This window comes from Ctenopharyngodon idella, chromosome 10 (assembly GCF_019924925.1).
Source record: "Ctenopharyngodon idella isolate HZGC_01 chromosome 10, HZGC01, whole genome shotgun sequence".
In the NCBI taxonomy this organism is placed as follows: domain Eukaryota; kingdom Metazoa; phylum Chordata; class Actinopteri; order Cypriniformes; family Xenocyprididae; genus Ctenopharyngodon; species Ctenopharyngodon idella.
Window position 1 is genome coordinate 47,230,378 of NC_067229.1, and position 25,496 is coordinate 47,255,873.

Here is a 25,496-nt window from a genome sequence, read left to right on the forward strand (position 1 = left end):
ATGGGTAAATCTCCTAAAATCTGTCAAGAACATGTCCCGATCGTATTGTAAAAAAAAAAAAATGGAAGAAATTTTATATTGTATTTTATTTATAAATAAATTATTCATGTTACAGTATTGAGAATTTGAATTCCTAATTAATATGAAAATTCAAGGATTAGTTCACTTCAGAATGAAAATTTCCTGATAATTTACTCACCCCCATGTCATCCAAGATTTTAATGTCTTTCTTTCTTCAGTCATAAAGAAATTAAGGTTTTTGAGGAAAACATTCCAGGATTTTTCTCCATATAGTGGACTTCAACAGTTACCAACGGGTTGAAGGTCCAAATGTCAGTTTCAGCGCAGCTTCAAAGAGCTCTACATGATCCCAGACGAGGAATAAGGGTCTTATCTAGAGAAACCATCGGCTATTTTCTAAAAAAAAAAAATTATAATCTTTTTAACCACAAACGCACTGCTCTGCTGACATAGGCGGAAGTACCGCGGTAGGGTGAAAAACTCCATCTCATTTTCTTCTCCAACTTTAAAATCGTCCGACATCGTTGTTTTACCTTTTTTTGTAAAGGCCGTTTGACTTAGTCTTTGCACGTTCTCTTTGTAAACACTGGATTTTTACTTCCGCCTACATCACGTGTGACCTTTCCAACGTGATTACGTAATGCGTGGCACATCGCAGAGCAGTGCAAGACGAACATTTGTGGTTAAAAAGTATATACATTTTTATTTTTTTTAGAAATTGACTGATCGTTTCACTAGATAAGACCCTTATTCCTCGTCTGTAGAGCTCTTTGAAGCTGCACTGAAACTGACATTTGGACCTTCAACCCGTTGAACCCCAGTGAAGTCCACTATATGGAGAAAAATCCTGGAATGTTTTCCTCAAAAACCTTAATTTCTTTTCGACTGAAGAAAGAAAGACATAAACATCTTGGATGACATGGGGGTGAGTAAATTATCAGGAAATTTGAATTCTGAAGTGAACTGATCCTTTGTCAAAATCTTTTGATTTTGGCCATGTTTGCTCTTGCACTTTAGTTACACTTTTGTAGCACTGTCCAATGGCACTAGCCGTTGTTATACTACTACTAACAGTCTATGTTGTATCCGTTTGTCCCGCAGTGGTGAGAGCGGCGCCGGTAAAACCGAGAGCACCAAACTGCTGCTGAGACACATCATGGAGCTGTGCAAGGCCAACTCACAGCTAGAGCAGCAGATCCTGCAGGTATGTCACGTCAGATGCATCTGCCAGCGTTCATTTGAATATAGCCACCAGGTTTGCACAGATTAGGACATCAATGAGACGTGATATGTGTCGAGATTGCCCGCTGTGATCAGATGGTCAGGTGTTTGATTTACAGGCAGGAAGCTGAAACTTTGTCCTACCCTTGTCGCCACTGCTTGTGTGTATGTGTGTTGCAGACACATGTGGTTTCTGACATATTCAAATGGTGGGTATATGGGGTGTGTTTAATTTGTTTGTTATAATGTGTTTTTGTGAATGGCTTAAAGAGCCCATGAAATCAGACTTGGAGTTTCGTGGCTTTCAGTCCATGTCTATTATCGTTTATGTGCATGTTAAAATAATGTTTTAGCTAGTTGTTGACCATTATTGGGTCAACTATTTATTTTTTTTTATTTTTTTTTGATGGCTTAGAGAGCAGGGCAGGCCGTTTATTTATTTATATATATATATATATATATATATATATATATATTACACACACACACACACACACACACACCGATCAGGTATAACATTATGAGCACTGACAGGTGAAGTAAATAACTCTGATTATCTCTTCATCACGACACCTAGTGGGTGGATATATTAGGCAGCAAGTGAACATTGGGTGCATCTTGATCAGTTCCCTAGCTCATGAATCAGTATATCACGTACACGAATTCGGGTGCTGGTAAGGACAGTAACAGACGCTGACTCACTACACATTGGGACACTTGTGACTCTATTTCCGTTGATGTGACAACGTCCTCATTGTACAGCATCACTACTGGTATTTATGAACAAAAGCAGAGCTGATATCATTCTGACATTACTTGTAATGTTATTTAAAGTACATTATGATAAATACTTTGCTTGTTACATATACGTGCAACATTTCAGCCGTAAATAAATTATAAATGTTAGCTAGATTATGTTCATTACCTGTCTAGCGATGTATGTTTATGCTGAAATATAATAAAATAATGGTTTGTATTTTAAAAAAACATCTATTGCGTGTCGTTTGGTGTAGTGAGGCAGCTCACGTGATATAAGTTTCGCGCTTCAGAACTGGGAGCATAGTGAGCATCGATGCTCCCTGGTTTTCACGGTGCATTGTGGGACTTTTTAGGGAGCGAATGCTTCAGTGCCCTGGAAAGATTCTGCGATTGAGACAGCCCTTAAAATGGCCGACTCCCTGATCAGTGCCCTGACTTCTGAACTAGGGAGCTGATTGAGACGCACCCATTTTGTCCTCAAAGTTGATGTGTTAGAAGCAGGAAAAATGGGCAAGTGTAAGGATTTGAGCAAGTTTGACAAGGGCCAAATTGTGATAGACGACTGGGTCAGAGCATCTCCAAAACTGCAGCTCTTGTGGGGTGTTCCCGGTCTGCAGTGGTCAGTATCTATCAAAAGTGGTCCAAGGAAGGAACAGCGGTGAACCGGCGACAGGGTCATTGATGCACGCGGGGAGCGAAGGCTGGCCCGTGTGGTCAGATCCAACAGACGAGCTACTTTAGCTCAAATTGCTCAAGAAGTTAATGCTGGTTCTGATAGAAAGGTGTCAGAATACACAGTGCATCGCAGTTTGTTGCGTATGGGGCTGCATAGCTGCAGACCAGTCAGGGTACCCATGCTGACCCCTGTCCACCACCGAAAGCGCCAGTGGGCACGTGAGCATCAGAACTGGACCACTGAGCAATGGAAGAAGGTGGCCTGCGTGTGCGTCTCTTACCTGGGGAACACATGGCACCAGGATGCACTGTGGGAAGAAGGCAAGCCGGCGGAGGCAGTGTGATGCTTTGGACAACGTTCTGCTGGGAAACCTTGGGTCCTGCCATCCATGTGGATGTTACTTTGACACGTACCACCTACCTAAGCATTGTTGCAGTCCATGTACACCCTTTCATGGAAACGGTATTCCCTGGTGGTTGTGGCCTCTTTCAGCAGGATAATGCGTCCTGCCACAAAGCAAAAATGGTTCAGGAATGGTTTGAGGAGCACAACAACGAGTTTGAGGTGTTGACTTGGCCTCCAAATTCCCCAGATCTCAATCCAATCGAGCATCTGTGGGATGTGCTGAACAAACAAGTCTGATCCATGGAGGCTCCACCTCACAATTTACAGGACTTAAAGGATCTGCTGCTAACATCTTGGTGTCAGATACCACAGCACACCTTCAGGGGTCGACGAGTCAGCGCTGTTTTGCCAGCAAAAGGGGGACCAACACCATATTAGCAAGGTGGTCATAATGTTAATGCCTGATTGGTGTGTGTGTATATCACACTCTGTTTAATTGAAATTATATAAATGTTTATTTGCTAAATGCTAATGAGTTCAGAAAGTATTATAGCTTTTGGTTTTTAATCGAAAAGCAAACGCTATAAATGTTTGTCGTATATTGCTTACTTTCTTTAACAGCTCTGTCTAATAATTAATTAGAAAGAACTGTTAAACAGCAGCCAGTTAACTAAGTTAGACGGAGAATGGGAGCTCAGGTGCTGACGTTCTCACGTCTTTCAAAATAAAAGTCTGACACGCTGTCAAATTAAAAGCTTCTGATACATAAGCCAAGCAGAAAAACTTATTCGACTGATACCAATAAATAAAACTGCCAAATATCAGCTGATATATCGGCCTTGACACTTGAGCTGTTTTATGTAATCAAATGCCCTCTTATAATATCAAATCAGGTTATATTAGGTTAGTGGCTAAAGCAACAAGCTTTTTGATATGTCCTTCTCAAACTTTGTATATAAATACTCAAGTGGTTTCATGTGGGTGCAACTGCAATAATTTTGACCTTCTGTCTGTAATTTAAGATCCCGAGTTGTTTTGAGGAACAGATGTTAACGTTTCGGGTTATTTCTGTTGTTCCTTCATCACAGTGCAGGATTTCCTGGTTCGGTTTAGTGTTGTGATATGATACGAATTGGCATCGCACTCATCTTTCGCCATCTGACCCTCTTATTATAGGGCGTACCTGATGCTATAAAACACATTTCCATGTTGTCATGCTCACGCTGAAATTTATCATATCTGCCACTCATACTGCGTCAATGTAAACATTACGAAACATCCAGGTTTCATTGCACATGTCACATCTTACTGGTTTCAACAGCAGGTTGGTTAATTTGGAGTCATTTTCACATCTTTTGGTTTTTATTGGTCAAAACATCAGGTATAAACTAAGATAACAGTTTAAGTTTCCTGTGTTGCTTCAGATCTTTGAAATAGAAAGAGTTTTCTTAAAAGGTTACACACATCATGCCCAGTTCTTGACACATCATATGCTTTTTGTATAGCATTAATTCTGACAAAATGAGAAAGTTACTTAAAAATGTTGTAAATCTCAATGTGTTTTGAGAAACTCTCTGAGCAAGTCTTCTGTAAACTCATGGTGTGGTTTGTTATTCTCCGTATTTATTTATGTTTTATGCTGTTCTTAGTCTTTGTCGTTACTGTAATTGCTGTGGTTTTATTTTCCTTGCTGGTTCATGGTCTTTGTTTGCTGAACCAGCAGAGAGAGTGAGAAATACAGCATCTTTTTACCCTGGAGTGTTTCATATGCAGTCATATGCAGTTTAACAGTAGATCTACTTTACATACATTTACATAGATCTACCACTTAAATAAACAAACAAGTGAATGTTGTCAAAACGTTTTATGTTTTGATTATGGCAACTTTTTCTTTTGTCCAGTAACGTTAGTACAATGTTCTTAAAGACGTTGAAAACGTTTTATCTGTAGACTGTACTGTTTGCATTATTTGAATGCTGAAAAACAAGTATTGTGGGAGTTAATAAAAGTTTTTACATCAACCCTCTACGGACACACTGAAGCTCGTGTCACCATTGGCTAGTAAAGTTTTAATTTTACTCGCTAGACTTTTTACATGGAATGCAAGGACAATGTAAATGAAAAAAAATTCTACATAGATATAAATATAAATTTCAAACACTATTAAAGTCAAGTAAACAGTCTGTAATAAAATAAGAACAAATAAACTACAAGCAATAGCAAAAATAAAAACAATAGAACAAAGATGCATATTAAATAAAGTTTAAATAATTAAATAAAGTGTGCTGTCACTTTAAGAGCTAATGCACTGATCCAATATACTGATACTATTGCACATGCGTTTTCTTTCTCGACTGTTAACATTCACTTAACACATAACTGACTATGTTTACTAGGATACTTGCCAAGATGGACGTTTTGACATAATTTTGTGTGAAATTGTCCATTAAAGAAGTCGTGAAAGAGAGCTAAATTCACTACTCGCATGCTGTCAGACGCGGCTTTCTGGGCGCATTCTTCAGATTTGCAGTTTGCGCACACAAAACTTCTCGCACACCGTGCGCGAGTTGTCTTTCGCGGCGTCTTGAATGTTTAAATTGGCAAGGCTTAAAAATGCGTGCAAATGATAAACTTTTTGAGTTTCTTGTATGATTTTTTTTTTTTTTTTTTTTTTTCTCTGTTGAACACAAAAGAAGAAAGAAACTCATACAGGTTTGGAATAACTTGAGGGTGTGTGAGTGATGACAAAAGTTTCATTTTTGGGTGGACTATCCCTAAGTTTGAGTGTTTCTTGAAGCATCAATAATACCTGCAAATGTAATAAAATTTAAAAAAAAAAAAAAGTATTCATCCATCTGCCATTGGTCAGACAAATACTACAAGATTTTGTCATGTCTGAGCGCTCAGACTGCCAGTATTTACAAAGGTTCCCTGGTCTCACAACATTCTCAGTAAGACAGGATGTCTGGGGGAGTTCAGAGAAACATCTGAGAAGTTTAGGAAGTGACCATGACTCTCTAGAGAGTTGCATCAGCCAGAACGGTTTATCCACCAGTGTGATTCAGGAAAATCTTACTGTTATATTACCCAATCAGGACGTGATATACTTTGACCCCCATTTGCGTATGGAGTTGGCAACCTTTGTTCTGTGTTACTTCTCTTTCTGCACATATGTTTCCGTATAACACATTTCAACATCCTGTTCCTTGAATGTGTGATGTGCTTTAAGGTTTAAGGACACTTATCTTGAAGAATATTTTCATATTGTATGTTTGCATGGAGGCGTGTGTGTTTGTGTGCAAACTTTGCTCTCGGCTCCTAAAGTGGAATAACTAGTTTTAGGATCTCCAGAACAAAGCAGAGATTCAGCAGTCCAGATTCAGTTTTCTTTTTCTGCCTTGACTGTTGGTTCACGTTTCACTGTTGTCAAAATGGTCCTAAAGTAAAGTCTTATTGCTCAGGTTGCTCTTTCATAGAGCAGGAAAGTTATATTATAAATAATTAGTCTCAGATAAAATTAATTAAAAAAAATGAAAAATAAACACAAATAAGTCAATAGTTGACGTACAGTAAGAGTATAGAACTATAAAGTCAATTTTTATGAGAAAATGTTTGAATTCCCAATGAGATGTTTGACTTTTGATGGCAGACTGAACAGTTTAAGACATTGTTCCTCAACAAAATTATATATAATATATATATATATATATATATATATATATTAATATTAATATTAGGGGTGTAACGGTACACAAGCATGACGTTAATATAGCTAATATATCTAAGCTAATATAGTGCATCGTAAAATGCACTTTTACGATTCTGTAAATGCTGTGGACACTAAATGAGGTAAATGTAATGCTACATGAGATATTAATCTCAAGCTGTTTTATTGATGTCTTTGCGTGGTTGAAACACTTGTTGAGAGATTACATGTAAACATATCTATGCATAGATCATCGGTTCTTCTTCTTCTGCTCTTTTTCATGTTGTGGCGGTTAGCAAACACTGTTGCATTAATGTAAATGTAGTGGTGGCGTATTCTATGCTAATTTCACCCTCACACTCGGTCATGGCAATATCGTGAGACAGCTTTTCACCTCAACGAGAAATCTCGTCACATTTTAATCACACCCCTAATATATAATATATATATATTACACCACATACACAGTTAATTTTTTGATAAGAAAACTATGAAAAAACTAATGAAAAAGTGAGAATTGATGTTGTGACCAAAACACAGACATTCTCTCTACCAACATTTTAGCAAATTCTACGATTGTTTTTTTTTTTGTTTTGTTTTTCTGTTTAGATTCTGCCTAACATGAGTTTGTCTGGTTGTGTTGAAATAGGTGAATCCACTTCTCGAGGCCTTTGGAAATGCTCAGACGGTCATGAATGACAACAGCAGTCGTTTCGGGAAATATATTCAGCTCCGCTTCCTGAACTGTTCAGGTAAAAAAATAACACTTTCCTCTCTGACCTTAATGGATCATATAACTTGTCAGCTTCCAGTGGGTGTGTTTCTTGACCAATAAATCAATTCAATATTCTTCAATTGAACATTAACCTGTATTTTGTTGCCTTTGTAGTCAAAGGGGCCAAAATCAATGAGTACCTCCTGGAGAAATCCCGTGTGGTTCACCAGGATGAGGGTGAGCAGAACTTCCACATCTTCTACTTTATGTTGGCCGGCATTTCCATTGAGGATAAAGAGATATATGGCCTCTTGGATCCTACGCACTACCGGTGAGTCATCTGTGATGTCATTCCCTTGTGAAAACTGGATCAGCAACATTGTTTATGATGCACATCATAGATTAGCATCTTATCCATGCAGTTTATTGGAGGTGTGTCACGTCGCCTCATACAGAACTATTTGTGGCATGGACGGCATGTCCTTAGTACAGTGTTTACTGTGTAAAAGGTTGATACAAAACATTGTGAGGTGATACAAAGATCTGATTGGATGAGACACATTTGAAGACACTCAAGGTTGTGGGTTAGAGTGAACTTATTATGGTTAAGCGGGTTTTGGGCAATTCACTTAAGCTTGAGTTACAAAGGATTCAAATATAAATGTTACAATGTTAGACCATTTTTAAAAGCTATTTTAGCTATTAAATTGTAGTTAATTTAACTTTCAGTTTGTGTTGGGGGTCAAATATGCCCCCTATTGGTTTCCATGCAAAACTATGAAAAAGAGTCATGTTTTTACATAAAACCTCTATTGTAGCTTGTTAGAGACTAAAAATATATAAAATATGAGAAATTATGAACTCGTATTGTGTTTAAAATAATTTAGGGTTCCATTTGACCCAAATATGTTCTAAATTAGCAGCACAGACACAAAATAAAAAATGTCTTTGTTTTTTTTAACTAACTAACTACTAACTACTTGACTATTTGCAAATGAATACAACTTTGTATATATAGTAATATTTGTTCTTGGTTTAAAAGCACAATATGAAAGATTTTTGCATTAAAATATCCAAAAACCACTAGAGCGGTGTTATATATTTTGTTGACTTGTGTACTTTACATTATCCCAAATGTTTCCAACCATGTATAAATCCAGAGAAATCACCAATTATAACCAGTGTAACCATGTAATTGCATTGCCTGTCAGTGACATCATATCCGCGTTACCCTCGATTTCCGCTTTTACTTCCGTAAACCATGGAAACATCAAAGACGCTCTAATATATTATGTGTTTTATTAGACAGGTGAGCAACTGTTCGGAAACTTTTATCGACAGAAAACGTCTCAGGTTACGTATGTAACCATGGTTCCCTGAGAAACAGGGAACGAGACTCTGCGTTTGAAACGCTATGGGGAACGTCGCACGTGACCCAGTGTCTGAAAGCCTACTAAGGCCGCTCAAGGCATCTGGGACCAACTTTTCCGAGGAGAAGTGGTCCCTTAAAGGGAATGTGGCCAGGGAACCAAAAAGAACCCCGGCCAGGCACTAGAGGGGAACGAAGTCACCCCCAATGCCACCAGGGAGGCCGACCTGGTCTGATGCAGGACAAACTTAGTCTTGGCCAACCCTGTCTGAATACAGAATCTCCATAACGCATTCTTCAGAGAAGAGAGCAGGTAAGAGTGACTGCAAGAAGGGCAGTAAGCAACTCAAACACACGCGTAGAGACGGCCATCCTGGAGAGCAGAACATGACAATCTACCTAACACAGTCCAACGAGCAGTGTACTTGGTAAAAGAACCTTTTTACTCTTTAAAGCAAAAGGAGTACAACGTATGTCAACACGCACTAGGGAAGGCCTTTGACTAGCCTATGACCTCAGCAGACACGTGGCATCAGCTCGTGGCAGTGTTTAACCATTAGGGTTCTAGGAGCAAAAATAGAACCAACCTAGATACTAGGTAGCTATTTAGCTCGACTAGAGTAGAAACCCAGGCTCAAGGAGGCTGATGTAGTTAAAACCAAACCTCAGTAAGGTTGTACCACGAAAACTCACCCTTGAGAGGTCAGCCACCAAGAAGAGTACTCGGTAAAAGCACCTATTTACTCTCAAGTGAGAGAAGTACATAACTGAACTCCAACATGCTGCACGGGAGGCCCATAGGGCCTACCCTAGTAAACACATGGCATCAGCTAGTGGCGACCATAACCATACCAACCATCAGGCCATGCATTCAAGATTTAGTTTCTGAAAGGGAATGCATATTACGCCACATACTCCACGAGAGGCCTGCTTAAGGCCTACTCAACAGAGGTGGGGTGTGGCCGATGATGGTATTGGATTCCCAGGTATCCTGCCAACAAGTCAGCTAAAAAAGGAGGCCTTGTGGGGCCTACGATCTCAGCAACAAGTGGCGTTCAGCCTGTTTGCAGAATAAAACACAGACTGTGCCAACATGTGCACTAGAAAGGAGGCCTGTAGGGGCCTACCGTTCCAATGACACATGGCTTCAGCTCGTGAAATAAACTATGTGAGCAAACTATGATCACCTAACAACAGCACTTGCAAAACACAAGCTGCTAACTAGAAAGAGGCTAAAGACATAAGAGCCTACATTCCAAGTTATATGCAATATAGCTGTTATCAAGATCACCAAAGGGAGCTAATAGAAACCAGACTGCGAAAGCGGTTCTAACACTACCCTGAGTATGCAATCCAGCAGGTGATGCACTCAGTGCATAAACCCTAACTGGAAAATATTAAAATAGTCACCAATGTCTCTAAATAGAGGCTAATATCAAAAAGGCCTGCTATTATGAGAACAGGTACTAACCTGTGGCAGCATAAGTAAGTTCACATACAAATGTAGGGCAAAATGCTAGAACTCAAAGCAAAACACAATGCTTTGAAATACATGCTATCCTAATAGGATAAACGTTTTCTCCAAACAGATTCGCAAATCTGTACTGAGCCCTAGAGGACGGAGGCTAAAAAGCTAGCGCTGTCAACTCAAACTTGAATGGAAAATCAAGAGGCTCAGAGGAAAAACATTTTTCATAGCATGAAACGTTCTAGAAAGTGGAGCCTAGCATACACTGATAACTTATCTACGCAAAGATAAGGGCCTACCACCTGAGAAAAACAGCACCAGGGAGTCTACAAGGTCTACAACCTTAGCTGTTAACTCACCAATTGCACCTACAGTTGTGGTCAGAATTATTGGCACCCTTGGTAAATATGATCAAAGATGACTGTAAAAATAAATCTGCATTGTTTATCCTTTTGATCTTTAATTAATAAAATTAGCAAAAATTTAACCTTTCATTGAAGGAAAAGAATTGAATGTGGGGGGAAAATCACATTATGAAATAAATGTTTTCTCCAAAACACGTTGGCCACAATTATTGGCACCCCTAGAATTTTTTATGAGTAAAATATCTCTGAAGTATATTCCCATTCATATTTACATTTTTTTTTTTTTAGCACACCAGGGTGATCATGAACATGAAATTGTCCAGCCATGACTTCCTGTTCCACAGAAGTAAAAACATGAGGAAACACAAAGGCCAAATTCCCTTAATCATTCATCACAATGAGTAAAACCAAAGAATATAGTTCTGATGTGCAGCAAAAGATTGTTGAGCTTCACAAAATAGAAAGTGGCTATAAGAAAATAGCTAAAGCATTGAAAATCCCCATTTCCACCATCAGGGCAATAATTAAGAAGTTCCAATCAACTAAAGATGTTACAAATCTGCCTGGAAGAGGACGTGTGTCTAAATTGCCCTAATACGCGGTGAGGAGGAAAGTTTGTGTGGCCAAAGACTCTCCAAGGATCACAGCTGGAGAACTGCAGAGATTATTTGAGTCTTGAGTCTCAGAAAGCCTAAAAAAAATGATCAAACAGCACCTACATCCCCACAAGTTGTTCGGGAGGGTTTCAAGGAAAATCCTCTGCTCTCATCCAGAAACAATCTCCAGCATATTCAGTTGTCAGACAAGACTGGAACTTCAAACGGGACCGGCTTCTATGGTCAGATGAAACTAAAAAAAGAGCTTTTTGGCATCAAACCCTCCAGATGGGTTTGGTGCATGCATGGAAAAAAAAGTACCCCATGCCCACGGTTAAATATACTGCTGGATCTTTAATGTTATGGGCCTATTTTTCTGCTGGAGGTCCTGGACATCTTGTTCAGATACATGGCATCATGGATTCTATCAAATACCAACAGATAAAAAATCAAAACCTGACCGCTTCTGCTAGAAATCCAATAATGGGCCGTGATTGGATCTTCCACCAGGACAATGATCCAAAACAAACATCAAAACCAACACAAAAATGTGTTACTGAGCACAAAATGAAGCTTCTGCCATGGCCGTCCCAGTCCCCTGACCTGAACCCTAAAGAAAATGAGTGGAGTGAACTGAAGAGAAGAAGCACCAGCATGGAGCTGGGAATCTGAAGGATCTGTAGAGATTCTGCATGAAGAAATGGTCTTTGATCTCTTCTCCGGTGTTCTCCAAACTCATCAGGCATTTTAGGTGAAGACTCAGAGGTGTTATCTTGAGAAAAGGAGGTTGCAAAAAGTATTGAATAAAAGGGTGCCTATAATTGTGGCCAACGTGTTTTGGAGAAAAACATTTATTTCGTAATGTGATTTTTGCAATGCAATTTTATGAATTAAAGATCAAAAGGATAAACAATGCAGATTTATTTTTACAGTCATCTTTGATCATATTTATCAAGGGTGCCAATAATTCTGACCACAACTGTACATAAACAAGGGGACAATGGGCATACGGCCTAACAACTCCCTCGGGAGGAGGCCAGAACTAGGAACTATACCACCTGACAGGGGATAGCAAAACACACCTAACCTAGCTCTAGCCTAGCCGCTAAGCTACGGGCCTTCTTACAGGGCCACAAGCCTAGTGAAGCCTGGGCTTCACTTCCAAATCTCATGGATAAGAGAAAGAAACCGAAGCTCACAAGCAAACAATGTCAGGCGGCCGATTAAGGCCAACCTAAACATACTAACTGAAATGACGAGTGCTAACTCAAACTACTCTAGAAAACAGCAGATGAGAAGCTACTCTAAACAACAGTTGGCTAAGAGGCAGCCATTTTATGGCCTGCACAATATATCATTCTAGCCAGCTTATCAACTTCAGTTTGCCCAAAAAACCCTTACTTTTTGACTACATGCTCAGAAAACTATACAGGAAAAACAAGGTCTTATTTTAGACACATAAAATATAGACCCTCCTGCGGCTCAAAGACCGAAGACTCCTTAATTTCACATGAAAGGATGGAATCTAGGGTTCTTTTAAGCCTAAAAGATCCTCTCATTATCAAACCGAAAAAGCAGGCCGACAGAAATAATCACTATGGGCCCACCCATCAGCCTGACAATAAGAAGCATCTGAGCATGATATATGTCTATAAAATGCATACATGCATATGTAAATATATATACACATATATACATATTTACATACATATATATAGGAGGTGAAAGAAGAAGAGGAGAGGGTAGATATAAAATCGCCCTAAATAGCTGGGGAATCGATTACAAACGCAACAGTGTTTACAATCGATCACCCATCTCACTCTCGCTTCTTCCTCCTCCCGTCTGTCTGGGCTCAGACACAAATCTGAATGGCTAAGGGTTTTTCCATGCCCTCCCGATCTCAAACGCGGAGATCAGGAATGAATGGAAAGTTTATGGGAGATGCAGCGTTCACGGACAGAAAGAAACCGCTCGTCGAGCCGTCCGCACGCGGCCCCTTTCTTAACGTGCTCACACGGCAGCTGCAGCCCGCCGAAAAGCGCGTCCCACAAACACAGCAGCTTCGCACACACAGCAGACAGAAGAGCGCGCACTGCCGGACGTGATGATGTCAAAACACAGACGTCATCGTCATCCAACAACTCATGCTCGTCAGCCCCGGGGAAGCCGAGAGAGAATACAACTCTCTCAAACTTCCCAACGAGCTCATCTGCGAGCCTTATGATTGCAGCCACCGTTTTGCCTCAGCACAAACGAGGCCAGAATCACCAGGCACAGATGCGGACACCTCTTCCCTCGGGAAGAGTGCCGAACGAGAACGGAGCGTCCCGATAGGGAGACACTCAAAGTAAACAACAGACAAACACACAGACGGCGCCCTCAAGCACCGTCTATGCGCGCTCCTCTCCAGACAGAAAAACGCCCAGAAATGTGTATATTGTGTGTCAAAAGCTGGGACACGGATGAACACACTCTTATTCTCTATATTACGTCATAGGCTGTCGCCGGCCAATAGGGATTGGAGTTGTTGGATAGTTGGTTTTCAGACACCGGGTCACGTGTGACGTTCCCCATAGCGTTTCAAACGTAGAGCGAGTTCCCTTTCGAAAGGGAACTAATCATGTTATATACTGTAGCTCAACACGGTTAGTCATATTGTTTTAATCTCTTGTTTTCTTGATCTACCACGAATAACATGTTTGTACCCAAAAAGTAAATGAGACAACGCTATTTTGTCAAGTGGCTAACATAGCATAATCAGAAAGAACTTTATTTGTAGTAACAGTAATACAGCATTTTCTCCATTATACAATGTTTTAAAATGAAGTGCATGCCGTTTAGCAACACAAGTCATCCAGGTTTTATTAATATGATATTTTAATATCGATCTAGATTACTGCAATATGCAACAAGTGTCTCATACCAGCCGCTAAGCGAACACCCAGAGTAACGTTATAATATAACTTTCAACACACCATAAAATGTATTTTTAGTGTGATTGTTTTGACCAGGTAAAGCACTGCGTTACCCCACAATTTTAATTCGTCAAATAAACTGACCTCTATGGGTAGTACACTTGCTGCTTTTTCATTTGAATGAAATAAAATAATGTGAATTTAAGTGATCTAACGTAACTGTAACAAAGTTCAAGTTCAGGGAAGGGGGCAGAAACCGGCAAATGTTCAGTGTAGCTTCAATCATAATAGACATAAACAACAAAATGAAAGGAGTGGCAGCAGCTGACTGTGGCATGTAAGCATAATAAATACAGTGACGTAAAATGCCCCAGGTCTCCCTTCACTGTCATCATTTGAGAACGGTGTGTCATGCAGGTATCTGTCTCTCATTAGCATTCGCTCCACCGGCCTCATTCCGCTCCCATGGCTCTCGGCCCCACCCTGCTTCATACCACAGTAACATTAATAAAACTTAGCTCATCCATGAACTTGATTTCTGCCTTGAGTCCAGTCGGATTGCTTTCCTTTGGCTGTGGAGGTGAAGACGACAACTCCCATGATTCCACGCCCATTCACAGCGTCATCAAGCTACGCCATTGTTATTGTTTTGAAGAAGAGACCTCTAGAAGTGAAACTTACATGCTGTGCCTTTAAGTACAAATAACAAATAAATACCATTTAGTGTAAATAGCCTCTGCCTTTTCGTTATGTCTGCTTCTCAAACCCTTGTGAGGGTAATATAGATTTATCATCACATTTCTTTTCACTGCAGCAACAAATTAGTGATTGAGATCTAAAAGACTAACAACCAAATAGTGTTGACAAAAGTACCAACCGCGATATCAAGTCGGTACTGAAATTTAAAAAATATGATGCTTTGAGCGCTGTTGAGTAAACACCTCTGATTGGCCTTTGTGTTCACAGCCTCATCAGATATGTCTGTGATTGGCTACAATGATCAACGCTTCAAAAACATGTTGTAAATAAACATCAATGACGCTCTTCACCGAGAGCTTACACATATACACACGGGAACGTTTGAAAGCAGGCGTCTATCAGTGGACTGATTGCGTTGATCATTGTAGCCAATCACGGACATACACTATATTGCCAAAAGTATTGGGACACCCCTCCAAATCATTGAATTCAGCTGTTCCAATCACTTCCATGGCCACAGGTGTATAAAATCAAGCACCTAGGCATGCAGACTGCTTCTACAAACATTTGTGAAAGAATGGGTTGCTCTCAGGAGCTCAGTGAATTCAAGCGTGGCACCGTGATAGGTTGCCATCTGTTGCCACCAAGTCCATTCGTGAAATTTCCTCACTACTAAATATTCCACGGTCAACTGTTAGTGGTATCATAACAAAGTGGAAGCAATTGGGGACAACAGCAACTCAGCCACGAAATGGTAGGCCACGTAAAATCACAGAGTGGGGTCAGCGCATGCTCCAGACTTCATGTGGCCTTAAGATTAGCTCAAGAACAGTGTGTAGAGAGCTTTATGGAATGGGTTTCCATGGCCGAGCAGCTGCATCCAAGCCTTACATCACCAAGTGCAATGCAAAGCGTCGGATGCAGTGGTGTAAAGCACGCCGCCACTGGACTCTAGAGCAGTGGAGACGTGTTCTCTGGAGTGACGAATCACGCTTCTCTGTCTGGAAATCCGATGGATTTTGTTAAACTGTGAAACTCAAATAGAAAGAAACAGCAAATTGTCCTTTTATGGTTCAAAAGACGAGTCTTCAGTTTCAAGTAAAGTTTTCATGCATTTCATATTTAGTCTTTGTCAATCTAAAATAAAGGTTTTCTGTAGTTTTTTGGCAAATTGCATGGAAACCAGTGGAGGTCAGTTTCACCCCTAACACAATCGTAGTTACTAAAGTTTGTACAGTCATTCCAAAACACATCTATGTGTTGAAACTTTGCATTCATGACCTTAATGAAAAAAAAAGTCCAAAAAATTCAAAAAGAAATAAATAGTTTAACCAGCATTTCAAATGTGGGTCAATTTGACCATCAAATCACAATATTAATTCCTCAGAGACTAGCAATAGGCTTTTATATTTTTATATTTTTAGCAATATTTTTGTTCTTGTCAGTTATTTGAATGGCAGGTTTGGGCAGGAAGATGTAGTGCAGACCTGGCGTGTGAAATATGCTGAGGTGTGTAACGCCATGGACATGGTGGGATTTGAAGAGCAGGTAAGAACTAAACTCGCTGTCATGCCAGTCATTGACAGCAGTGTCCTGTGGTTTGAAATGCTATACTTCATCTACAACTTTATATAACCTCTACTGATTAAATAAGATGCTACATTGAATATTCGAACTTTCAAAAATAATTCTACTGCAGTACCATTGAAGTGCTTTAAAATGGCGTAATTACAGTTCACGTTTCACATTCACATCATCTCATTTGTAGGAAAAGGTGGACATGATGACGATTCTAGCTGGCATTCTGTCCCTGGGAAACATCACATTTGAAACGACAGACAGCGACGTTCTGAAGGTGTCAGAGACGTCACGCGGCTGGTTAAAAGCTACTGCAGTAAGTTTCCTGTTTGTACTTCTTGCAGATGTGTGGCAACACACAATTGATCACAGTTCACAAGTCATCATGGCACACTGTCAATGTGACAGTTCTCAGCCACTGATAAATGCCTTGTCAAAAACAGTGTTGTTTTTTGTAAACAAGTGTGAAGCCAAATGGAAAGAAAAGTTTCGATCTCAAAGTCTGAAAACCTCAGCAGACCATGTGGCGCAAATGCTTGTACTGGCGAAGGAATATAGTTGATCAACCTGGGCTGTGTTTCTCTGTAGCATAATGCTGGCAATATGCTACAGAGAATGTTTATATGATCTACTTAAGGCTGCATTTCCCAAAAGCAAATGGAAAAGTAGTGGAAGTTTCTTTAGTACCAAAAAACACGATATGGTTTAGTGCGGTTATCAAATGACAAAGGCTGTGATTTAATTAAATAAATTTATGCTCTGCATGTTTCTGAGTAAAGTGCAGCACTGTGTTCGTATACACACGAGCAGCTCATGATTTGGTGTTTTCAGTGTCTCAGAGCAGCTTATAAACCCACAAAAGAGAAGCCTTTAATGTTTGAAAATGAATTAATTTTTTTTTATATCGCACTGCCCTATCATGTTCATCTTTTAAAGGGGACCTATTATGCCCCCTATTCGCAAGATGTAATATAAGTCTCTGGTGTCCCCAATATGTGTCAGTGAAGTTTCAGCTCAAAATACCCCACAGATCATTTATTATAGCTTGTCAGATTTGCCCCTATTTGGGTTTGAGCAAAAACACACCGTTTTTGTGTGTGTCCCTTTAAATGCAAATGAGCTGCTACTCCCGGCCCACTTTCCAGAAGAGGGCGGAGCTTTAACAGCTTGCGCTTCGGTTGCTCAACATCAACAAAGCTAGAGAATCTCACGCAGCCAAAATGAGGATTGTCAGTAACGGTGTTCAGCCTTACATTGTTCAAACTGGAGTCGACACTGATGGAGAGACTCAGGAAGAAGTTACAACTTTTAGATTGAAGCTGGACGTTTCTGAATGGTTAGTGGATAAATTTATGTAGTTGCTGTGGAGTTGATTCAACTCATCCACTAGCATGTGCCGTCATGTTAATCTTTTGTGCAAATCCAGCATTGAATTGACCCTCGTTTGTGAAGCAGTCCGGCGTAAAATGACGGCATGGTAAAAACACTCTACTACAACAACTCTTCCTCTTCTCTAAAGCAGCCCAACATGGCCTCACCCCCTTTTTTTTGCGTATTCCCGGGGGCAGGGTTTATGCAAATTTTGGTTTTTGTGATGTCACCAGCCCAGGAAGAAGCTCGTTGTAGTCATTACCAGCTGTTTGTTGTAGTCCTTAAAAAGCCATTTCTGTAAAAAAAAATATATATATATATATATATATATTTATCTCCCTTTGCATTGAACTTTGAGCGTCGCAACTTTGCAGATGTTGTTTATGCTCAAACAGCAACATTACACACTAACTAAAGTTAAAAAAGTGAAATCATAATCAAGGACCCCTTTAAATATTTAATTACCTAGCTCATTTTGAGTGCGTTTAAAATGGCGTTGCTGTGACATCACTTAGAGTGATTTAAGCTTGTTGTTGCTAGCGTGTTCAGGGTGGTTGTTTACAGGCAAAAACCAAACTGCATGATTTTCTCACCCTTAGATATGAGGGGTGTTTTCTGGTCCAGCAGGTGAAAAGGATGTCTGATCACATATTAAACTAACAGCACACTCTTCTCAACAAACACGCTTGATTTAAGAAATCGTTTAAGGATGACGCACATGCTAAACTTTAATGTTTAGTGCTATACATTTTTTCACATCACTAACCCCAAACCATGAGCAACAGTAATAGTGAAACTTCAGTTAAAAAAAGCTGACACGTACACCAGGTTTTCTCAGGGGATGAATATTAGCCTACCCTCCCAGCGTCACCTCGACCACCCTACTGTTTAATCAGGTGAATTATGGCCTGTGTGCACACAAAGAAACTCTTTTAAGGGCAAGCTGAAGGAGGCGTGGGTCCGCCTACATCTGGCCTTTTACGATAAGACACACAGTGCGCAAAAAAGCCAGAAGTGGCTATGTTTAGACTCTATTAGTTCGTCCTACATGTATGGGGCAGTTAATACTAGCACACTGCATTTCCCTGATGCAGGACGATTTCCATATATCAAATCTACTGTGGCATACTTTAACTTATGGAGCAGATTGGGCAAATTAGATTTGAGGTGCCTTTTGTTGTACCAATGTAAATGTGTCCACAATGGCCCCCAGCATCTAAATGAACAAATTAACGTGACCTTTCCTGTATGACATTTATGTCTTGGTCACATTTGACTAGTCATTGTTCTTTCCAAATGGCAGGGTCTGTTTCTTTTGTGTGTGTTTTTTTTGTTTGTTTTTTTTTTGTGTTTTTGTAGCACAATTCATTCCTTACATTTGGTCTGTTCTGCATTGCACAGCGTGATTTATAGCCGATAGCATGTTCAGCATTCTTTGTTGGTCCTAAAATAACATTCCTTTAAAAGAATCATGACACTAACCTTAGGTGTGTATGCATGTTTTAGGAGAAACTAGGGCTGCACAATTTTAGAGCAAAAACAAATCTAATTGCATTTATTTGTTCCCTGTCAAAAATTGCTGTTTACAATGCAATTAAAAAAAAAAAAAAATCCAGGTTTGCTGTACTTGTTTGTCCAGAATTTTGTGGTTATATATCAATATGGAATTTTGTGGTTATATATCAATATGGAATTTTGTGGTTATATATCAATACTTAATAAAACCAAAATAAGAAATATTACTGTTGCAATATTTCCCTGTAAAATAAAACAATCAAGATATTGCCAATTTTGGGATATTGCATAAAAAAAAAGCTGGATGGAAATGCCAAGATGTGCATAAATTCTAAAAATGTGCATAAAAAAACTTATGCACTCAATTAAGTCAGATTTTTTTTTTTTTTATCCGATAAGACATGCATAAACTACGTTGGAAACACATATACTGAATAAATCCCTCGATGGTCAACAAAAAAACTTGACTTTGCTTCAACAGAGGATGTGATTGGATAACTAGACTAACCAGCGGATCCGTTTCATCACACAACATCTGAAATGTTGTTTTAGTTATTTTATCTAAAACCCCTTTTCACAAGATGTAATATAAGTCTCTGTTGTCCCCAGAATGTGTCTGTGAAGTTTCAGCTCAAAATACCCCACAGATCATTTATTATAGCTTGTCAAATTTGCCCCTATTTGGGTGTGAGCAAAAACATGCTGTTTTTGTGTGTGTCCCTTTAAATGCAAATGAGCTGCTGCTCCCGGCCCCCTTTCCAGAAGAGGGCGGAGCTTTAACAGCTCGCGCTTCGGTTGCTCAACAACAACAAAGCTGGAGAATCTCACGCAGCCAAAATGAGAATTGTCAGTAACAGTGTTCAGCCTTACATTGTTCAAACCGGAGTTGACACTGATGGAGAGACTCAGGAAGAAGTTACAACTTTTAGAATGAAACTGGATGTTTCTAAACGGTTAGTGGATAAATTTATGAAGTTGCTGTGGAGTTGATTCAACTCATTGACTAGCATGTGCCGTCATGTTAATCTTTTGTGCAAAATTGATCCTCGTTTGTGAAGCAGTCCGGCGTAAAATGACGGCATGGCAGCAACACTCTACTACAACAACTCTTCCTCTTCTCTAAAGCAGCCCAACATGGCCTCACCCCCTTTGTTGCGTGTTCTCGGGGGAAGGGTTTATGTAAATTTTAGGGTTAGCGATGTCACCAACCCGGGGAGAAGCTCTTTGTAGTCCCTACCAGCCGTTTGTTGTAGTCCTTAAAAATCCATTTCTGTAAAAGAAAACACAATAAAAGAAGCATTTTGTGTGTTTGTTTCTGTAACCAGGGTCAGTTTGGCGTTCAGGAAGAGGATTTACTAAAGAGTCTGACCTGCACCACGTCAGTGACGCGAGGAGAGGCCATCCAGCGACTACACAACCAGCAGCAGGCTGAAGGTACGACATCATCAGCGTGACATCACTAGTGTGTTTGACACTTTTCATACGGATCACCATATGTTTTAAATGATCATTTCAGATGCCAGAGATTCCATCGCTAAAGTGGCCTACGGTCGTGTGTTCGGATGGATCGTCAGTAAAGTCAACGAGCTGCTTGCTCCTAAAGTAGATTGTGACGTGGAGCTCAATGAAATAGGTAAATATACCAGTTCATACTGTGACTGAGAAGTGTGTGTTGTTGTTAACTAAAACTATTAAAAATAATTTTCGTTATTTGAAATAAAGCTGAAATAAAATATCAAATGAGATAAACATAAACTTAAAACTTCTGCACCATTTTTTCTATTTAGTATGGAAGCTTGTTTCCACCATAAAATAAAAAATAAAAAAGGTAATTGCGACATTTTATCTCACAATTCTGACTTCAATTCTGAATTCAAGATATAAAGTCACAATTGCGAGTTATAAAGTCAATTGTGACTTTATATCTCGCAATTCTGACTTTATAATTCACAATTCTGACTTTATATCTTGAAATTGTGAGAAAAAACGTCAGAATTGTGAGATAAAAAGTCGGAATTACCTTTTTATTTTATTTTTTTTATTTAGTGGCAGAAACAAGCTTCCATAATTTAGCTTTAATTTTTTTTTTAATTATTCAGTTTTAGTTTGTCATTTTAGTGCTTAAATTTAAAACAAACAAAAAAAGATTTAAGTTAAAGTACAAAAATTACTAAAACTAAAACTGAAATAAAAACAAATTAAAGCTAGAAATATTAAAAAAAATTACAAAAATGACAAAAGCACATAGCAAAATTACTACGACTTACACTAAAATTAAAATGAAAACTGAAAATATAAAAATAAAAGCTCTCTGGAGCTCAATAAATACTAGTGATCAACCCAGTGTTATTGTTAACTAAAACTTGAACTATTCAAAATTGTTGTCATTATTTTAAATAATGCTGAAATGAAATAAAACAAATATTTTAGGCGAAATACATCAACTTAAATTTGAAAAACCTCCAAGTTTTTTTATCTAATATTGGTTTTATTTTATGAATCTAGAAAGCTTTTTTTATTTTATAAAGCTAAATAAAATATATTTTTTTAAATGTTGCAGAAGCTCATAACAAAATTACTAAAACTAAATCTAAAACTAATATGAAAACTGAAAATATAAAAATAAAAGCTAATTCAAATAGTATGTGAATAAAACTATTTTCAGTGGCTGATGCTGTTATTATAAATAATATTGATTATTAAAAATAATTAACAACATGATTTTGTTTTCAAATATTTGAAAACAAAATGTTTTTCATCCTTTGATAAGTCTGTCGTTAGATTTTAGATCTGACAATTAACACTTGTCATAATCTCAAAACTGAAATATTTACAGATTTATCGCCCTGTCACTTCATCCATTTCTTCAGAAAATTAATTTTATTTTGTGGAAGTCGGATAGAAATCCAAAGCACAATTTCTTATCTAAGATACAGTATATGACATTTGAGGTTTGCTCTTTCTATATTTACAGGAATCCTGGACATCTTTGGTTTCGAGAACTTCACTGTGAACCGATTTGAGCAGCTCTGCATCAATCTGGCTAACGAACAGCTCCAGTTTTTCTTCAACCATGTAAGTCTTTATTATGAGTTTAATATTTACTGTATATAGTAAAATGAAGCTGACAATGGTTTGGTAAGTGCACATGTTGAAATGTTTCATATTTTTTGTTATGTGTTTATGTGGCGACAACTCAAGCTTGATTGATTGAAGTCTCACTTTGTCAGTACAAAGACAAAAAATATACAAATAGAAAGATGTGGTCATTTAACTTTACAACTTTACAAGATTTATCTGCCTGTAGTGTGGAAAATTCAAGGCAGGAGATGTTACAAATCATTTAAATGCCACATTCGATCATGGTCACTGCCGGTTGTTTCAACAGGACTTGATTTGCCACTCCATGAATCTGATGATCACATTTTCCATGTCATTTCCCTTTAGCACATTTTTCTGATGGAACAGAAAGAATATAAAGAGGAAGGCATCACATGGGAGACCATAACCTACAAGGACAACAAACCCATACTGGTACATCTACGTTAAAAACCTTCACCCTCCGTGATTGTCCTGTACTTTCTCCAACTTTTTTCCCCATTTTTCCTTCTCTCTGACTCCAAAAATACACCCGAGCTCTGCGTTTGGCAGAAAGCCGTGCGGTAAATCCCAAACACAGGAAGTGCTGACAGAGCAGGACACGTAGCTTTGAGGATCTCTCTCAAATTTCTGCATGCATTCTGACCCAAATCCTACAGCATGCTGAATGGTAAACTAAAGGAAACTGTGGTCTTTGCATGAAGCTTGTTTTCACCTCATTCTCGTGTGAGATTCCTGGGCCGACCAGCTCTGTAAATATGAACTCTGCCCTGTAATTATAGAAATTCAGCAGCCGCCTGTTTTGAAAGCTGCAGACTTACATGTATGTCACGTTCAAGTAACTTTCAGACTATAACTCTGAAACCACTGTGTATCCTGTAGTGTAACATGAATCTACAGTGCCGTCAGCTAGAGAAGCCTGTTTAGCTTGTCAGCATGGAAAACTCATTCACTCATGCCAGGTTTATTCCTGTTTCAGGACCTGTTCCTCACGAAACCCATTGGGATTCTCTCTCTGCTGGATGAACAAAGTGCCTTTCCTCAGGTATGTGTTGGCAACTAACACCTGAGACACAATGAGAAAACATGTTGCCAAATCCTCAATTGAGCTGCATTAAAAAAAAATATATATATATATATTAGTTATTTATTTTTTAATTTATTTTTAATTAATTAATTTATTTTTAATGTATTTATTTAATTTTTTTAATTACTTTAATTTATTTTTAATTTATTTATTAATTTTTTTTATTAAATTTATTTTTAATTTATTGTTTTTTTTATTTTGTTTTATTATTTTTAGTTTATTTTAATTTGTTTTATTTTTATTTATGTATTTTTATTATTTTATTTATTTTGTCTAATTGCATTTACATGTTATGCATTTAGCAGATGCTTTTATCTAAAGTGTCTGCTTTGTACATATTTACATACCTTAAAGTGTAGTCATTTAAAGCGTTTCATTTTTTAAGTATTGCAATCTCTTTAAAATCATATATAAAATTACTCAGTTTTATTTATAATTTATATTTATAATTTATGTAATTGCTTTAGCAAAATTTAAAATAAGTGTGTATGCCTTTTTTTTACAAACGGAAAAACTAAAAATGATTTTGTACATAGAGCTCAAACTGTATTTCTGTATCATGTTTCATAAAGAAATATTTTATATGAAAAAAGGCCTCTAAATTATCAACAAGATCAGAACTGCTAAAAAAAACTGCTTTTATTTTATTTTGTCTAAAGGATCAATAAACTGTTCCTTTTTAAAAAAATAAGAAAAACAAATTCTGACTAATTTTTATTTAAATTGTTAGGCTTTACAGAGTTAATAGCAATTGTAGTAAAAATAAGCAACAAAGAGATGTCATAGCCATAAGCCCAAAACATTTTATGCTAATTTTCATTCCATCCATTTAATATATTTGTACGGTGGAGACATTTTACTTAGATAACCTTCACTCTGTTCCATGTACGTTTGGGATACTGTGGTCATGTGACTGCATTTGTTGTGAGAGGCTAGTGAATTTCAAGCATAGCAGTTAAAAACACAGCTGTTTATGACATATGTAATAAGATTTCCTTTTTGCACCCGCAGGCCACTGACCGAGACTTTGTTGACAAGTTAAACAGCAAATTTAAAACGGCTCCAAACTTTGAGGTCGTGCGAAACCACACCCCACTGTTCACTATTGTGCACTACGCTGGAAAGGTGAGTCTGCAAACCAACGTCATCATCATTACCTGACAATTCACCTGATCAGTGACTTCATTTAGATGTCAACAGAGAATGTAATCCGTATTATTGTTGTGCTGGTTAATAATTAAATGATTGTGTGTGTTTTTACCTGAGGAGATGCATTAATGAGGGTGTGTGTCTTCATAATGTGTGCATTATTTCTGCATCAAGTTATTTTTTGTGGTCTGTTTAGGTGCAATACAACGCAAGTGGTTTCCTTGAGAAAAACCGAGACACGATACCAGCCAACATTCGCCAGCTCTTCATCAACAGCGTCACTCCTCTCCTCAGTGTCTTGTTCGCAGGTCTGAACTGACTCAGATGTTTATATATATATATTTTTTATATATATATTTTTTTATCTTTTTAAATTTATTTATATCACCTATTACTTACTTATTTATCTATTTTTTATTTTCTTTATTTTTATTTATCCGGTTTTTATTTTTATCTATTTTTATTTTTATTTATTTATTTATTTTTATTTTTTTATTCACATATATAATCAAATATATTGTATATTTGCAAAACACAAGTTAATAAATGAATTTAGATTTTAAATGAATTCAATAAATGAATTTACATTTGATTCATTTATTTATTTATATATATATATACACATACATACATATAATAATAAATATTATATATAATTATTATAATCATTTAATATAATTTAAATAAATTTAAATTTAAAAACAGTTTTTTTCCTATGCATGTGTGTCATTTTCAGTATTTATTTAATTATTATGGCTATTATTATATTTTATTATTCACAGATGATTAGATACTTAAATCGCAAATAACAAACAAAAGCATTTGGTTGTGAGTTTCAGTTT

At 37.8% G+C, this 25,496-nt stretch overlaps 1 protein-coding gene across 1 annotated transcript in view; it reads left to right on the forward strand.

The window, feature by feature from the left end:
* LOC127520960 (myosin-IIIb) overlaps positions 1–25,496 on the forward strand; it is a 42,009-nt gene that overhangs the window by 1,954 nt on the left and 14,559 nt on the right. Inside the window, exons 4-15 of the mRNA XM_051909724.1 lie at positions 1,123–1,225; positions 7,378–7,480; positions 7,618–7,774; positions 16,301–16,403; positions 16,624–16,749; positions 20,645–20,753; positions 20,836–20,952; positions 22,294–22,394; positions 22,767–22,853; positions 23,398–23,463; positions 24,517–24,630; positions 24,851–24,962. Coding sequence (XP_051765684.1) covers positions 1,123–1,225; positions 7,378–7,480; positions 7,618–7,774; positions 16,301–16,403; positions 16,624–16,749; positions 20,645–20,753; positions 20,836–20,952; positions 22,294–22,394; positions 22,767–22,853; positions 23,398–23,463; positions 24,517–24,630; positions 24,851–24,962 — 1,298 coding nt within the window. The remainder of the gene's footprint in view (positions 1–1,122; positions 1,226–7,377; positions 7,481–7,617; positions 7,775–16,300; positions 16,404–16,623; positions 16,750–20,644; positions 20,754–20,835; positions 20,953–22,293; positions 22,395–22,766; positions 22,854–23,397; positions 23,464–24,516; positions 24,631–24,850; positions 24,963–25,496) is intronic.